At 46.0% G+C, this 18,751-nt stretch overlaps 1 protein-coding gene across 1 annotated transcript in view; it reads left to right on the top strand.

The window, feature by feature from the left end:
• Positions 1–18,751, top strand: part of si:ch211-180a12.2 — a 94,649-nt gene that overhangs the window by 17,892 nt on the left and 58,006 nt on the right. The window contains 2 exon segments of the mRNA XM_046369397.1: positions 15,955–16,262; positions 16,756–16,864. Of these exon segments, the coding sequence (XP_046225353.1) occupies positions 15,955–16,262; positions 16,756–16,864 (417 nt within the window).

The raw sequence follows: 18,751 nt of genomic DNA, 5'->3' as shown, positions 1-18,751 counted from the left end.
CAATGCGGGGATTGTGTCGCTGGAGCCAAGAGAATCCCAATACCACGGGAACCTGAGGAAATGTAACTTCTTATGGCTGCAATCCCGTTAACGGGATAATTGTCATCAACAACCGCCGAATTGTATAGCGCCACATTCAAACAATATTACAAAAAATATTTATATTCGTGAAATCACAAGTGCAATATAGGAAAACACAGTTTAGCCTTTTGTTAATCACCTGTCATGTCAGATTTTGAAATTATGCTTTACAGCTAAAGCAATACAAGCATTTGTGCAAGTTCACCAATCGCTCGACAAAACATTATGTACACTTACAATCAAGTAGCTTGGTCACGAAAATCAGAAAAGAAATCAAATTAATCATTTACCTTTGATCTTCGGATGTTTTCACTCACGAGACTCCCAGTTACACAATAAATGTTCCTTTTGTTCCATAAAGATGATTTTTATATCCAAAATGCCTCCTTTTATTTGGCGCGTTATGTTCAGAAATCCACAGGAAAGGGCGGTCACGACAACGCATACAAATTCCAAGTTGTTTCCGTAATATCCACAGAAACATGTCAAACGTTTTTTTATAATCAATCCTCAGGTTGTTTTTAAAGTATATAATTGATAATATTTCAACCGCAACTGTATTTTTCAGTAGGAGAGGGAAAGGCAATGGCTGCCCAAACTCTGTTGCGCAAGCTAAAGTCATGCGAACACCTGACACGATGTTATCTTTCTGGCTCATTTTTCAAAATAAAAGCCTGAAACTATGTCTGAAGACTGTTGACACGTTGAGGAAGCGAAAGGAAACAGAATCTCGTTGATATCCCTTTAAATGGAGCAAAGGCAAGCTATGGAACATGGAGTTTTCAAAATAGAAGCCACTTCCTGGTTTGATTTTCCTCAGGGTTTCGCCTGCAATATCAGGTCTGTTATGCTCACAGACAATATTTTGACAGTTTTGGAAACTTTAGAGTTTTCTATCCAATACTAATAATAATATGCATATATTAGCAACTGAGACTGAGGAGCAGGCCGTTTACTCTGGGCACCTTTTCATCCAAGCTTCTCAATACTGCACCCAGCAGTATTGAAGTTAATAAGCAGGAATTGGATCATCTCGCTGTGGTTCCCTGACACACGTAGGTTGATGGGGGGTGGTATTGTGGGTGACCCGGCCTACAGAGCGGCCGTCCAGTGCTCTAACGTCCATGGGAATGGAGAGGGGCTGTAGGGATGTCCAACTTTGAAGCCAAGGTAGCGTCCATAAATCTCTCAGCCACAGAGTTAATGAGTACCTTGAGAGATTGACTGATTCCCTCATAGCAAAATTGCATGAAAAGGGGTGCGAATAAGGGGAGAGGAAAAGTTCTCCATATGGCCCACCAGATTTTTCGCTAGTCCTGACCGGTAGTCCTGCTGGAGACAGCCTAGCGCTGCCTAGTTGAATAGGCGACTAGGCAGCCTTCGGGGACTCTCGGGGGAACTCAGGTAGCCTCGGGTTCTCTCGGCAACAGAGACTTCCGGGATGCCTTGGAGACGAGGTGGAATCCTTGGATGGGCGGGTGAAATCTCCTCTCCTTCCCGTGGCCGCCCATCGAAACGAATGGTCAAGGCAATGAGCGAGTCGAGAGCCGTCAGTAGTTCCCGGTTTGCAAGCTCGTCCTTTACTTCCTCCGATACTCCGTGCAGGTACATGTCAAACAGCGCTTCTGGGTTCCAGGCACACAGTTGCAAATGTGCATAAATCCATCGCATAGTCTGCTCCATTGCGGGAGTCTTTCCGAAGTTGATGTAACTTCCGGGCAGCCTCTCTCCTGGACAATGGAGCATCAACAACTTTCACCTCTGCCACGAACTCCTCCAGACTGAAGCATACGGCCGACTGTTGTACTGCTGTAGCACAGGCGTGAGCCCTCCTGGACATCAGTGTAATGAGCTATGCTATCTTAGAGCGGCCCAAGGTGAAGGAGGAGGGCTGCAGCACAATGATGAGGGAACACTGAGCGAGAAACGCCCGGCAGGCCCGACTCTCCATCGAAGCATTCTGGGGAGAGGTAAGAGGGGTTCTTTGGAAACCGGGGTGACCGGGGAGGCAGTGCTGCTTACAGCTGGGTTATTGAGGGGCTGGGAGGTTACCGTCGTGGTAGGTTGCCTAACAGACAACACGCAGAATTGCTCCAGCAATGTGTTCAATGCTTGGTCATGGCGTTCGGCCAAGGTCTGGAAGCCTTCCATAAGACCCCGAAGCACCTCCTCGTACCTTCCAATGGTGGCTCCTTGGGAGGAGATGCGGTTGCGGAGCTGGTCCGAGTTTGCTGGGTCAGTCATGGCCAGTTCGTACTATCACGTTTTAGGTAAGACCCAGATGCAGACAGTGTTGAAGTAACAAAAGTTTATTACTAGGTCAAGGGCAGGCAGAGGTCGGTAATCCAAAATAGGGTGCAAAAGGTCCAGAACTGCAGGCACTCTCATAGTCAGAACAGGCAGGGGTCAATAATCAAGTGTGGTGTGGCAAAGTACAGAACTGCAGGCAGACTCAGGGTAGGCAGACTGGTCAAAACTGGGATAAACTAGAAAACAGGCACTAGAACATACAGGCGCAAGGGGAGTACTACTAGTAGGCTTCCCGAAACAAAACGAACTGGCAACAAACAAACAGAGAACACAGGTATAAATACACTGGGGATAATGGGGAAGATTGGCGACATCTGGAAGGGGGTGGAGACAAGCACAAAGACAGGTGAAACAGATCAGGGTGTGACACCATCATATCAATGTAAACTTGGAGTCATGCGATGACATGTTGTGTGGTTCTCCCATTACAACTTGTCAGGAAAGCATGCAGTTTATTAAAATCCACTAATTCCTTTAATTTGCCATGTTAAATAACACTAATAGGTGAGAACAATATATTTTGTGAACAAATGTTTAATTTTGGCGTTATAATGAGGTTGGTAGCAACATGGAAAATCGTTGTGGAAATCTGTTGCAGGTCAAGTCGACTACAAAATCCACAATGCAATACTCTCTCTATGGTCTGGCTGGCAAGCTAGGTAGCAACAGTGGTCGAAAAAGTACTCAATTGTCATACTTGAGTAAAAGTAAAGATACCTTAATCGAAAATGACTCAAGTAAAAGTCACCCAGTAAAATATTACTTGAGTAAAAGTCTAAAATTATTTGGTTTTAAATATACTTAAGTATCAAAAGTAAAAGTATAAACCATTTCAAATTCTTTATATTAAGCGAACCAGACAGCATGATTATTTTTTTATTGATGATGGCCAGGGGCACACTCCAACACTCAGACACAATTTACAAATGAAGCATTTGTGTTTAGTTTGTCCTCCAGATCAGAGGCAGTAGCGTAACTAGTTAGTTGTAAAATCGCCTAAACAAACTGCATTATCAGATTTTGGAGTCTACAATCTCACCATGTCCAACCTGCAGATTGATATGCCTCACAGACAGGAGTCTGACATTCGCAACGACAGATACACTTTTGAGGAGATGGGAAATGTTGCCCATGCTACGTCAATGGGCCGTGTATTGCATTCTGGAAGATTCTGTGACAAGGAGCACTCTCATTCATGGTATGAATTTGAGTTTATTTCGTGCTAGTATCAAAATCCCAAAATTTGCAAATCTTTTCCTGAGATGTGAGATAATGAACTTGCACTCTGTATTATCATATAGCTCTGGAATCATAGCGTTACATACATTCGAGGAAAATAAGAACTTTTCTATACATTTCCACTGACTTTGAGAAGGTACTGCGCGATGATTAGCTTAGAAACCGCGTGAAGGGGCATGACAATGTGAACACGATTGGTCAGCAGTATGTTGGGTGTGGTGTTTTACATTAATTGATTTGATTCCTCTCTCTTTCTATAATATCTCTGTCAACGGCACCATGCAATGCACCCTGGACTAAAGAGGCAGACAAATGGCAAAAATGTGCTAGACCCTCTGTTAATTTACACATTTTTCAAGGTAAGAATATCGCAGAAGTATGATCAATGGATCATTTGAGAGAAGATACCCTCCCGAGTTATGACATCGACCAGTATTGAAATCTGACATGTATGATAGACGTTTTCACAATCTAAATATCATATTCCTATTAACTTCCAGTGTATTGAAAAATCATATTTCTATTAACTTCCAGTGTAGTGAGACTTTATCACGGTGCTACCTCATACACAATGTATATAGATTATTTTTTTTCTACTATGTTATTGACTTGTTTATTGTTTACTCCATGTGTAACTCTGTGTTGTTGTCTGTTCACACTGCTATGCTTTATCTTGGCCAGGTCGCAGTTGCAAATGAGAACTTGTTCTCAACTAGCCTACCTGGTTAAATAAAGGTGAAATTTAAAAAATAAAATTAAAAATACCGGCCAGATTGCTGCCTGTTTGAACGCCAATAACTCATGAAACGACGCAGGGAGTGTGCAAAACTGTCATCAAAAGGCAAAGGGTGGCTATTTGAAGAATCTCCAATATGAAATATTTTGATTTGTTTAACACTTCTTATGGTTACTACATGATTCCACATGTGTTATTTCATAGTTTTGATGTCTTCACTATTCTACAATGTAGAAAATAGTATAAATAAAGAAAAACCCTTGAATGAGTAGGTGTTCTTAAGCTTTTGACCGGTAATGTAGATGGATCATTTCAAATATGTTATTGGACCATAAACAGATATGGCTCATTATCCTATACGGTCCAAATAATGATGATCCACGCTTTGAAAATATAATAATTTTTCAACCTTACAAGCAATACAATACATTATTATTTTTATGGTGGAAGTTTATAATACGGTTTTAAATACCTCTATGGACCGTAAAGGAAATCACAATACAAACTATCACCCTCACGCACTTAAGGAAATCAGGAATCTCATGGATATGTTGGAACTAGTGGATATATGGAGGCTTAAATTTCCTGATGTCACGTCTACTCCCGCTCGACGTCGCCAGTTTACTAATCACTGGCTCTGACAACCATTACACACACCTGGCACCATCGTTATGCGCACCTGTGACTCATCATCAGACTCACCTGGACTCCATCACTTCACTGATTACCTCACCTATATCTATATAATTTGGTTCATTCCGCAGACAGTATTAGTTATGTTTCATGTCCAGACGCTGCTCTGGTTTTGTCTCGTTCCATGTCACCCCCTTGCTTCTTGATTCCCAGCATCTCCGTTACACCTAGGGAGATATACATGGTGGAGGCTCAATCAAGTTAGTCACCTTGACTACCTTCTATTGTCATTCTCTCTGGCACCAAAAGTTTAAAAAGTGTTGATTGGGGACAGAATGAGGTCAGACCATCAAATAATTAAAATCAAATCAAATCAAAATCAAATCAAATTTTATTTGTCACATACACATGGTTAGCAGATGTTAAATGCGAGTGTAGCGAAATGCTTGTGCTTCTACTTCCGACAATGCAGTGATAACCAACAAGTAATCTAACTAACAATTCCAAAACTACTGTCTTATACACAGTGTAAGGGGATAAGGAACATGTACATAAGGATATATGAATGACTGATGGTACAGAGCAGCATACAGTAGATGGTATCGAGTACAGTATATACATATAAGATGAGTGTGTAGACAAAGTAAACAAAGTGGCATAGTTAAAGTGGCTAGTGATACATGTGTTACATAAGGATGCAGTCGATGATGTAGAGTACAGTATATACATATGCATATGAGATGAATAATGTAGGGTAAGTAACATTATATAAGGTAGCATTGTTTAAAGTGGCTAGTGATATATTTACATCATTTCCCATCAATTCCCATTATTAAAATGGCTGGAGTTGGGTCAGTGTCAATGACAGTGTGTTGGCAACAGCCACTCAATGTTAGTGGTGGCTGTTTAACAGTCTGATGGCCTTGAGATAGAAGCTGTTTTTCAGTCTCTCGGTCCCAGCTTTGATGCACCTGTACTGACCTCGCCTTCTGGATGATAGCGGGGTGAACAGGCAGTGGTTCGGATGGTTGATGTCCTTGATGATCTTTATGGCCTTCCTGTAACAACGGGTGGTGTAGGTGTCCTGGAGGGCAGGTAGTTTGCCCCCGGTGATGCGTTGTGCAGTCCTCACTACCCTCTGGAGAGCCTTACGGTTGAGGGCGGAGCAGTTGCCGTACCAGGCGGTGATACAGCCCGCCAGGATGCTCTCGATTGTGCATCTGTAGAAGTTTGTGAGTGCTTTTGGTGACAAGCCGAATTTCTTCAGCCTCCTGAGGTTGAATAGGCGCTGCTGCGCCTTCTTCACGACGCTGTCAGTGTGAGTGGACCAATTCAGTTTGTCTGTGATGTGTATGCCGAGGAACTTAAAACTAGCTACCCTCTCCACTACTGTTCCATCGATGTGGATAGGGGGGTGTTCCCTCTGCTGTTTCCTGAAGTCCACAATCATCTCCTTAGTTTTGTTGACGTTGAGTGTGAGGTTATTTTCCTGACACCACACTCCGAGGGCCCTCATCTCCTCCCTGTAGGCCGTCTCGTCGTTGTTGGTAATCAAGCCTACCACTGTTGTGTCGTCCGCAAACTTGATGATTGAGTTGGAGGCGTGCGTGGCCACGCAGTCGTGGGTGAACAGGGAGTACAGGAGAGGGCTCAGAACGCACCCTTGTGGGGCCCCGTGTTGAGGATCAGCGGGGAGGAGATGTTGTTGCCTACCCTCACCACCTGGGGGCGGCCCGTCAGGAAGTCCAGTACCCAGTTGCACAGGGCGGGGTCGAGACCCAGGGTCTCGAGCTTGATGACGAGCTTGGAGGGTACTATGGTGTTGAATGCCGAGCTGTAGTCGATGAACAGCATTCTCACATAGGTATTCCTCTTGTCCAGGTGGGTTAGGGCAGTGTGCAGTGTGGTTGAGATTGCATCGTCTGTGGACCTATTTGGGCGGTAAGCAAATTGGAGTGGGTCTAGGGTGTCAGGTAGGGTGGAGGTGATATGGTCCTTGACTAGTCTCTCAAAGCACTTCATGATGACGGAAGTGAGTGCTACGGGGCGGTAGTCGTTTAGCTCAGTTACCTTAGCTTTCTTGGGAACAGGAACAATGGTGGCCCTCTTGAAGCATGTGGGAACAGCAGACTGGTATAGGGATTGATTGAATATGTCCGTAAACACACCGGCCAGCTGGACTGCGCATGCTCTGAGGGCGCGGCTGGGGATGCCGTCTGGGCCTGCAGCCTTGCGAGGGTTAACACGTTTAAATGTCTTACTCACCTCGGCTGCAGTGAAGGAGAGACCGCATGTTTCCGTTGCAGGCCGTGTCAGTGGCACTGTATTGTCCTCAAAGCAGGCAAAAAAGTTATTTAGTCTGCCTGGGAGCAAGACATCCTGGTCCGTGACTGGGCTGGATTTCATCTTGTAGTCCGTGATTGACTGTAGACCCTGCCACATGCCTCTTGTGTCTGAGCCATTGAATTGAGATTCCACTTTGTCTCTGTACTGACACTTAGCTTGTTTAATAGCCTTGCGGAGGGAATAGCTGCACTGTTTGTATTCAGTCATGTTGCCAGACACCTTGCCCTGATTAAAAGCAGTGGTTCGCGCTTTCAGCTTCACGCGAATGCTGCCATCAATCCACGGTTTCTGGTTAGGGAATGTTTTTATCGTTGCTATGGGAACAACATCTTCGACACACGTTCTAATGAACTCGCACACCGAATCAGCATATTCGTCAATATTTCCATCTGACGCAATACGAAACATGTCCCAGTCCACGTGATGGAAGCAGTCTTGGAGTGTAGAGTCAGCTTGGTCTGACCAGCGTTGGACAGACCTCAGCGTGGGAGCCTCTTGTTTTAATTTCTGCCTGTAGGCAGGGATCAGCAAAATGGAGTCATGGTCAGCTTTCCTGAAAGGGGGGCGGGGCAGGGCCTTATATGCATCGCGGAAGTTAGAGTAACAATGATCCAAGGTTTTACCACCCCTGGTTGCGCAATCGATATGCTGATAAAATTTAGGGAGTCTTGTTTTCAGATTGGCTTTGATAAAATCCCCAGCTACAATGAATGCAGCCTCCGGATAAATGGTTTCCAGTTTGCAAAGAGTTAAATAAAGTTCGTTCAGAGCCATCGATGTGTCTGCTTGGGGGGGGATATATACGGCTGTGATTATAATCGAAGAGAATTCTCTTGGAAGATAATGCGGTCTACATTTGATTGTGAGAAATTCTAAATCAGGTGAACAGAAGGATTTGAGTTCCTGTATGTTTCCTTCATCACACCATGTCCCGTTAGTCATGAGGCATACGCCCCGCCACTCTTCTTACCAGAGAGATGTTTGTTTCTGTCCGCGCGATGCGTGGAGAAACCCGTTGGCTGCACCGCCCTGGATAGCGTCTTTCCAGTAAGCCATGTTTCCGTAAAGCAGAGAACGTTGCAGTCTCTGATGTCCCTCTGGAATGCCACCCTTGCTCGGATTTCATCAACCTTGTTGTCGAGAGACTGGACATTGGCAAGAAGAATGCTGGGAAGTGTGCCCTTTTTCGGAGTCTGACCAGAACACCGCCGCGTTTCCCTCTTTTTCGGAGTCGTTTCCTTGGGTCGCTGCATGCGATCCATTCCGTTGTCCTGTTTGTAAGGCAGAACACAGGATCCGCGTCGCGGAAAACATATTCTTGGTCGTACTGATGGTGAGTTCACACTGATCTTATATTCAGTAGTTCTTCTCGACTGTATGTAATGAAACCTAAGATGACCTGGGGTACTAATGTAAGAAATAACACGTAAAAAAACAAAAAACTGTATAGTTTCCTAGGAACGCGAAGCGAGGCGGCCATCTCAGTCGGCGCCGGAAGTATATTACTCTGACAGAATTTCCACGTGCGAGAGGATATTGGACATTTTATCAAAGCCTATTGGATGATAACTTGTTTTTAACTAGGGCAGAATAATTTATAACTGACTTTTTCCGACATAATATATGTACACAGATCCCCTTAATGTAATAATATAATAATATATAATATAATAATATATAATATATAATAATAATAATATATGCCATTTAGCAGACGCTTTTATCCAAAGCGACTTACAGTCATGTGTGCATACATTCTACGTATGGGTGGTCCCGGGGATCGAACCCACTACCCTGGCGTTACAAGCGCCATGCTCTACCAACCGAGCTACAGAAGGACCACATGTATGTGGTATGGGACACTTTTAAATGTGCCTTTGGAGGCCATGCAATTCAGGACTCATCTCAAAAGAAAAAGTAATTTAGGTCAAGATTTAGGTCAAGAGTCCATATTAACAAAGGAAAGGGAAGAAGAAACAGTACAGATAGCAATCAAAACTGTACCATAGAGGCTCAGAATAAGTTAGAGGAAAAGCAAAAAGAAATGGAAGAACTTATTCAAGAAGGATCAAGTGTAATATATTATAAAAAATAAAGCAAACTGGATGGAATATGGGGGAAAATGCACCAAAACATTGTTTTATCATGCTTCCAAAAATTATTTTCTGAAAGTTGTTACAAATGACGGAGTCACCCATGATTCACCAAACAATATTTTGAAAGAGGAAGTAAAGTACTTTAAGCATATGTTTACATTTGTCTCCATCTCCACGAACCGAAGCTAATTGTATGGATTTCCTTTCTATTAATGATGTAAAATTGACAGCTCTACAGAAAGACTGATGTGAAGGCCAAATTACAGAGGAAGAACTTCTTGACGCAATTAATGCCTTTAAGTCCGGGAAAACTAGGGCTGGAAGGCATACCAGTGGAAGTATACCAAACCTTTTGATATACTCAGAGGGCCGTTATTAGCATGTTTTTGTCAAGCAGGTGAAAGAGGACCCAAAAGCGACTTTGCGAAAACAGAGTCTTTAATCCAGTAAAGTAAATACAATCAAAAAACACAACTTTCACTCGAAATGACGAGGACAAACTGGAGACTCGATCTTGAACAGCAGGTGAACAGCAGGTTGCCTCGGGAAGGCACTTGAACCAAACAGACTCAGACACCTGCTCACCACGCAGCATCTGAGGAAAACACGACACGACAGGGCGATACACAAACACAGCACGGTGAATTCTAGACAAGGAACCGACAGGGCAGAAACGAATAACAAGGAGAGAAATAGGGACTCTAATCAGGGAAAAGGATCGGGAACAGGTGTGGGAAGACTAAATGATGATTAGGGGAATAGGAACAGCTGGGAGCAGGAACGGAACGATAGAGAGAAGAGAGAGCGAGAGAGTGAGAGAGGGAGGGGGAGAGAGAGGGATAGAAAGAGGGAAAGAACCTAATAAGACCAGCAGAGGGAAACGAATAGAATGGGAAGCACAGGGACAAGACAAGATAATAAATGACAAAACATGACAGTACGCCCCCACTCACCGAGCGCCTCCTGGCGCACTCGAGGAGGAATCCTGGCGGCAACGGAGGAAATCATCAATGAGTGAACGGTCCAGCACGTCCCGAGACGGAACCCAACTCCTCTCCTCAGGACCGTAACCCTCCCAATCCACTAAGTATTGGTGACCCCGTCCCCGAGAACGCATGTCCATGATCTTATGTACCTTGTAAATAGGTGCGCTCTCGACAAGGACGGGAGGGGGGAGGGAAGACGAACGGGGTGCGAAGAAAGGGCTTAACACAGGAGACATGGAAGACAGGATGGACGCGACGAAGATGTCGCGGAAGAAGCAGTCGCACAGCGACAGGATTGACGACCTGGGAGACACGGAACGGACCAATGAACCGCGGAGTCAACTTACGAGAAGCTGTCGTAAGAGGAAGGTTGCGAGTGGAAAGCCACACTCTCTGGCCGCAACGATACCTTGGACTCTTAATCCTGCGTTTATTGGCGGCTCTCACAGTCTGTGCCCTGTAACGGCAAAGTGCAGACCTCACCCTCCTCCAGGTGCGCTCACAACGTTGGACAAACGCTTGAGCGGAGGGAACGCTGGACTCGGCAAGCTGGGATGAGAACAGAGGAGGCTGGTAACCCAGACTACTCTGAAACGGAGATAACCCGGTAGCAGACGAAGGAAGCGAATTGTGAGCGTATTCTGCCCAGGGGAGCTGTTCTGCCCAAGACGCAGGGTTTCTGAAAGAAAGGCTGCGTAGTATGCGACCAATCGTCTGATTGGCCCTCTCTGCTTGACCGTTAGACTGGGGATGAAACCCGGAAGAGAGACTGACGGACGCACCAATCAAACGACAGAACTCCCTCCAAAACTGTGACGTGAATTGCGGGCCTCTGTCTGAAACGGCGTCTAACGGGAGGCCATGAATTCTGAATACATTCTCGATAATGATTTGTGCCGTCTCCTTAGCGGAAGGAAGTTTAGCGAGGGGAATGAAATGTGCCGCCTTAGAGAACCTATCGACAACCGTAAGAATCACAGTCTTCCCCGCAGACAAAGGCAGACCGGTAATGAAGTCTAGGGCGATGTGAGACCATGGTCGAGAAGGAATGGGGAGCGGTCTGAGACGACCGGCAGGAGGAGAGTTACCCGACTTAGTCTGCGCGCAGTCCGAACAAGCAGCCACGAAACGGCGCGTGTCACGCTCCTGAGTCGGCCACCAAAAGCGCTGGCGAATAGACGCAAGAGTGCCTCGAACACCGGGATGACCAGCTAACTTGGCAGAGTGAGCCCACTGAAGAACAGCCAGACGAGTGGAAACAGGAACGAAAAGGAGGTTACTAGGACAAGCGCGCGGCGACGCAGTGTGCGTGAGTGCTTGCTTAACCTGTCTTTCAATTCCCCAGACTGTTAACCCGACAACACGCCCATAAGGAAGAATCCCCTCGGGATCAGTAGAAGCCACAGAAGAACTAAACAGACGGGATAAGGCATCAGGCTTGGTGTTCTTGCTACCCGGACGGTAAGAAATCACAAACTCGAAACGAGCGAAAAACAACGCCCAACGAGCTTGACGGGCATTAAGTCGTTTGGCAGAACGGATGTACTCAAGGTTCTTATGGTCTGTCCAAACGACAAAAGGAACGGTCGCCCCCTCCAACCACTGTCGCCATTCGCCTAGGGCTAAGCGGATGGCGAGCAGTTCACGGTTACCCACATCATAGTTGCGCTCAGATGGCGACAGGCGATGAGAAAAATAAGCGCAAGGATGAACCTTATCGTCAGACTGGAAGCGCTGGGATAGAATGGCTCCCACGCCTACCTCTGAAGCGCCAACCTCGACAATGAATTGTCTAGTGACGTCAGGAGTAACGAGGATAGGAGCGGACGTAAAACGTTCTTTTAGAAGATCAAAAGCTCCCTGGGCGGAACCGGACCACTTAAAACACGTCTTGACAGAAGTAAGAGCTGTGAGAGGGGCAGCAACTTGACCGAAATTACGAATGAAACGCCGATAGAAATTAGCGAAACCTAAAAAGCGCTGCAACTCGACACGTGACCTTGGAACGGGCCAATCACTGACAGCTTGGACCTTAGCGGAATCCATCTGAATGCCTTCAGCGGAAATAACGGAACCGAGAAAAGTAACGGAGGAGACATGAAAAGAGCACTTCTCAGCCTTTACGTAGAGACAATTCTCTAAAAGGCGCTGTAGAACACGTCGAACGTGCTGAACATGAATCTCGAGTGACGGAGAAAAAAATCAGGATATCGTCAAGATAGACAAAAACAAAGATGTTCAGCATGTCTCTCAGAACATCATTAACTAATGCCTGAAAAACAGCTGGCGCATTGGCGAGACCAAACGGCAGAACCCGGTACTCAAAATGCCCTAACGGAGTGTTAAACGCCGTTTTCCACTCGTCCCCCCTCTCTGATGCGCACGAGATGGTAAGCGTTACGAAGGTCCAACTTAGTAAAGCACCTGGCTCCCTGCAGAATCTCGAAGGCTGATGACATAAGGGGAAGCGGATAACGATTCTTAACCGTTATGTCATTCAGCCTCGATAATCCACGCAGGGGCGCAGAGTACCGTCCTTCTTCTTAACAAAAAGAACCCCGCCCCGGCCGGAGAGGAAGAAGGCACTATGGTACCGGCGTCAAGAGACACAGACAAATAATCCTCGAGAGCCTTACGTTCGGGAGCCGACAGAGAGTATAGTCTACCCCGAGGAGGAGTGGTCCCCGGAAGGAGATCAATACTACAATCATACGACCGGTGAGGAGGAAGGGAGTTGGCTCGGGACCGACTGAAGACCGTGCGCAGATCATGATATTCCTCCGGCACTCCTGTCAAATCGCCAGGTTCCTCCTGAGAAGTAGGGACAGAAGAAATGGGAGGGATGGCAGACATTAAACACTTCACATGACAAGAAACGTTCCAGGATAGGATAGAATTACTAGACCAATTAATAGAAGGATTATGACATACTAGCCAGGGATGACCCAAAACAACAGGTGTAAACGGTGAACGAAAAATCAAAAAGAAATAGTCTCACTGTGGTTACCAGATACTGTGAGGGTTAAAGGTAGTGTCTCAAATCTGATACTGGGAAGATGACTACCATCTAAGGCGAACATGGGCGTAGGCTTCTCTAACTCTCTGAAAGGAATGTCATGTTTCCGAACCCATGCTTCGTCCATGAAACAACCCTCAGCCCCAGAGTCTATCAAGGCACTACATGTAGCACCCGAACCGGTCCAGCGTAGATGGACCGACAAAGTAGTACAGGATTTTGATGGAGAGACTTGAGTAGTTGCGCTCACCTGTAGCCCTCCGCTTACAGATGAGCTCTGGCTTTTACTGGACATGAATTAACAAAATGTCCAGCAACTCCGCAATAGAGGCACAGGCGGTTGGTGATCCTCCGTTCCCTCTCCTTAGTCGAGATGCGAATCCCTCCCAGCTGCATGGGCTCAGTCTCTGAGCCAGAGGAGGGAGATGGTTGCGATGCGGAGCAGGGAAACACCGTTGATGCGAGCTCTCTTCCACGAGCCCGGTGACGAAGATCTACCCGTCGTTCTATGCGGATGGCGAGAGCAATCAAAGAGTCCACATCTGAAGGAACCTCCCGGGAGAGAATCTCATCCTTAACCACTGCGTGGAGTCCCTCCAGAAAACGAGCGAGCAGCGCCGGCTCGTTCCACTCACTAGAGGCAGCAAGAGTGCGAAACTCAATAGAATAATCCGTTATGGACCGTTCACCTTGGCATAGGGAAGCCAGGGCCCTAGAAGCCTCCCTACCAAAAACTGAACGGTCAAAAACCCGAATCATCTCCTCTTTAAAGTTCTGGTACTTGTTAGAGCAATCAGCCCTTGCCTCCCAGATAGCTGTGCCCCATTCTCGAGCCCGGCCAGTAAGGAGTGAAATGACGTAAGCAACCCGAGCTCTCTCTCTAGAGTATGTGTTGGGTTGGAGAGAGAACACAATCTCACACTGCGTGAGAAAGGAGCGGCACTCAGTGGGCTGCCCGGAGTAGCAAGGTGGGTTATTAACCCTAGGTTCTGGAGGCTCGGCAGGCCAGGAAGTAACAGGTGGCACGAGACGAAGACTCTGGAACTGTCCAGAGAGGTCGGAAACCTGAGCGGCCAGGTTCTCCACGGCATGGCGAGCAGCAGACAATTCCTGCTCGTGTCTGCCGAGCATGGCTCCTTGGATCTCGACGGCAGTGTAACGAGCGTCTGAAGTCGCTGGGTCCATTCCTTGGTCGGTTCCTTCTGTCAAGCAGGTGAAAGAGGACCCAAAAGCGACTTGGCGAAAACAGAGTCTTTAATCCAGTAAAGTAAATACAATCAAAAAACACAACTTTCACTCGAAATGACGAGGACAAACTGGAGACTCGATCTTGAACAGCAGGTGAACAGCAGGTTGCCTCGGGAAGGCACTTGAACCAAACAGACTCAGACACCTGCTCACCACGCAGCATCTGAGGAAAACACGACACGACAGGGCGATACACAAACACAGCACGGTGAATTCTAGACAAGGAACCGACAGGGCAGAAACGAATAACAAGGAGAGAAATAGGGACTCTAATCAGGGAAAAGGATCGGGAACAGGTGTGGGAAGACTAAATGATGATTAGGGGAATAGGAACAGCTGGGAGCAGGAACGGAACGATAGAGAGAAGAGAGAGCGAGAGAGTGAGAGAGGGAGGGGGAGAGAGAGGGATAGAAAGAGGGAAAGAACCTAATAAGACCAGCAGAGGGAAACGAATAGAATGGGAAGCACAGGGACAAGACAAGATAATAAATGACAAAACATGACAGTTTTAACCGCTCCTATAAAATTGCATAGAATTAAAAAGCTATTGTCTGATGTTATACATTGTAGACATAAGACAAGTACTGGAAACAATAGTACACTATGAAAAATATGGGAAACCAGGCCAGGTATTCATAGCTGACTTTAAAAAGGCTTTTGATAAAGTATGACTGGAGTGTGTGTATATATATATATATATGCTTGGAATATTTCAATTTTGGAGAATCTCTTATAAAATGGGTTACACCTTAGGTGTAAAACTGTAGATAATGGCTACTAGAAATGAAGACTATTACAAGATCTTCAGTTTCTTGGCAATTTCTCACCACAAATAGTCTTCATTTCTCAGAACAAGAATCGACTGACCAGTTTCAGAAGAAAGTTATTTGTTTTTGGCCATTTGAGCCTGTAATCAAACACAGAAATGCTAATGCTCCAGATACTCAACTAGTCTAAAGAAGGCCAGTTGTATTGCTTCTTTAATCAGGACAACCGTTTTCAGCTGTGCTAACATAATTGCAAAGGGGTTTTCACAGCGTGCCATTGGAACACAGGAGTGATGGTTGCTAATAATGGGCCTCTGTAAGCCTATGTAGATATTCCATAAAAAAATATTCCGTTTCCAGCTTCAATAGTCATTTACAACATTAACAATGTCTACACTGTATTTCTGATCAATTTTATGTCATTTTAAAAACAAGAACATTTCTAAGTGACCGCAAACTTTTGAACGGTAGTGTATAATTACTCTTTCCTCCCCAGACCTCCCGACTGTCACCCTCTCCGCAATGCCCTTGCCCTCCCGCGACTCCCCACTCACCCTCTCCTGCGACATCGAGGGCTTCTATCCGGAGGACGTCTCCGTTTCCTGGCTACAGAATGGCACGGAGCTCCCCGCACCTCTGCTGAGCGAGTCGGGCCTGGACGGCACCTTCAAAACCAGGCGCTACTACACCCTGAGCCCCGAGCAGAGGGAGCTGGCTGGGGAGGTGGAGTGTGTCGTCCATCTGCCCAGCGTCACTGAACCTGTGGTCACCTCCGCAGCCTGGCCGACATCGACCCCATCATAGGTAAGAAAGAGAGGGGGGAGGAGATACGGAGAAAGAGAGAGAAGAGGGGAAGAGGACAGAGAGAATATTCACAAATTCAAGAAATCCCAACATTGAGTTTGATCAAATTCTTAGCTGGGTTTCCACCATAACCCACTCTTAGAAACAGCAGAGGGTGGTAAGAGGTTAGAGAGATGGACCAGTAACCAAAAGGACTACTTGATGAAAAAGCGTGGACTGAACTGGCCACAGGAGGGCTTCTGGTGTAAATCATTACTACCAATGCTGTTGTTCCCTTGAGCTAGGCACTTAACCCCAAAACTAGCTCTCCATCCAGGGGCGCTGCAACACCGCTGACCCTGTGCCTCTCAACGTGTGTGTGTGTGTGTGTCTGAGGTTGGGGAAAAGAGAACAAATGTATGTCCTTACCAAATAGACAATAAAGTATATATTCTATTCAGCCTGGCCTCAAACATATTCTACCCTCCTCCCTTGTGTATCTCCTCTCCCAGAGACACAAACTGCACTGAACAAGTCTGCCAAGGCATCTGTTGCTCTGATGTGCATCTCTCTGGTGCTGGTCTTTCTGCTCTGCTTTGGCTTCTCCTGGAGAAGGCGAGATGGTGAGTAAAACAGAATATTATTTCACTTTATTAATAATGTACATCATATTTAAATATTCATATATTTCCATATGTATATCTGAATATAAATACAGTATATACTGAATGATGTGTTCATGCACTGTGTACTGTAATACCTGCTAATGCCATCTTAATGAAAGTAGAATACACAGTATATAGATTGGTTGGTGCAACATATATCGGCGTTCAAAAGTTTGTTGTCAGTTAGAAATTCTTGTTTTTTAAAGAAATGCAAAAAAAATTGTCCATTAAAATAACATCAAATTGATCAGAAATAATATGTTATTGTTGTAAATGACTATTGAAGCTGGAAATGGAATATCTATATAGGCGTACAGAGGCCCATTATCAGCAACCCTTACTCCTGTGTTGTAATGGTACGTCGGGTTAGCTAATCTAAGTTTATAATTTTAAAAGGCTAATTGATCATTAGAAAACCCTTTTGCAATTATGTTAGCACAGCTGAAAACTGTTGTCCTGATTAAAGAAGCAATAAAACTGGCCTTCTTGAAACTTGAAGAGTATCTGGAGCATCACAGTTCAATTCTTGGACCAACTGTCTTCTCTGTGTACATCAATGATGTCGCTCTTGCTGCTGGTGAGTCTCTGATCCACCTCTAAACTCTCCTTCCACACTCACAGCAAACATCTCCAATCCAAAGTTAAATCTAGAATTGGCTTCCTATTTCGCAACAAAGAATCCTTCACTCATACTGCCAAACATACCCTTGTAAAACTGACCATCCTACAGATCCTCGACTTCGGCGATGTCATTTACAAAATAGCCTCCAATAAATTGGATGCAGTCTATCACAGTGCCATCCGTTCTGTCACCAAAGCCCCATATACTACCCACCACTGCGACCTGTACGCTCTAATTGGCTGGCCCTCGCTTCATACTCGTCGCCAAACCACTGGCTCCAGGTCATCTACAAGACCCTGCTAGGTAAAGTCCCCCCTTATCTCAGCTCGCTGGTCACCATAGCAGCACCCACCTGTAGCACACGCTCCAGCAGGTATATCTCTCTGGTCACCCCCAAAACCTATTCTTCCTTTGCCCGCCTCTCCTTCCAGTTCTCTGCTGCCAATGACTGGAACGAACTACAAAAATCTCTGAAACTGGAAACACTTATCTCCCTCACTAGCTTTAAGCACCAGCTGTCAGAGCAGCTCACAGATTACTGCACCTGTACATAGCCCATCTATAATTTTGCCCAAACAACTACCTTTACATTTTACATTTACATTTAAGTCATTTAGCAGACGCTCTTATCCAGAGCGACTTACAAATTGGTGCATTCACCTTATGACATCCAGTGGAACAGCCACTTTACAATAGTGCATCTAAATATTTTAAGGGGGGAGAGGGGGGGGGTGAGAAGGATTACTTTATCCTATCCTAGGTATTCCTTAAAGAGGTGGGGTTTCAGGTGTCTCCGGAAGGTGGTGATTGACTCCGCTGTCCTGGCGTCGTGAGGGAGTTTGTTCCACCATTGGGGAGCCAGAGCAGCGAACAGTTTTGACTGGGCTGAGCGGGAACTGTACTTCCTCAGTGGTAGGGAGGCGAGCAGGCCAGAGGTGGATGAACGCAGTGCCCTTATTTGGGTGTAGGGCCTGATCAGAGCCTGGAGGTACTGAGGTGCCGTTCCCCTCACAGCTCCGTAGGCAAGCACCATGGTCTTGTAGCGGATGCGAGCTTCAACTGGAAGCCAGTGGAGAGAGCGGAGGAGCGGGGTGACGTGAGAGAACTTGGGAAGGTTGAACACTAGACGGGCTGCGGCATTCTGGATGAGTTGTAGGGGTTTAATGGCACAGGCAGGGAGCCCAGCCAACAGCGAGTTGCAGTAATCCAGACGGGAGATGACA

This window comes from Oncorhynchus gorbuscha, linkage group LG11, assembly GCF_021184085.1.
Source record: "Oncorhynchus gorbuscha isolate QuinsamMale2020 ecotype Even-year linkage group LG11, OgorEven_v1.0, whole genome shotgun sequence".
Lineage (NCBI taxonomy): Eukaryota > Metazoa > Chordata > Actinopteri > Salmoniformes > Salmonidae > Oncorhynchus > Oncorhynchus gorbuscha.
The sequence above is the reverse complement of the archived record's forward strand: the minus strand, read 5'-3'. Positions and strand labels throughout refer to the sequence as shown.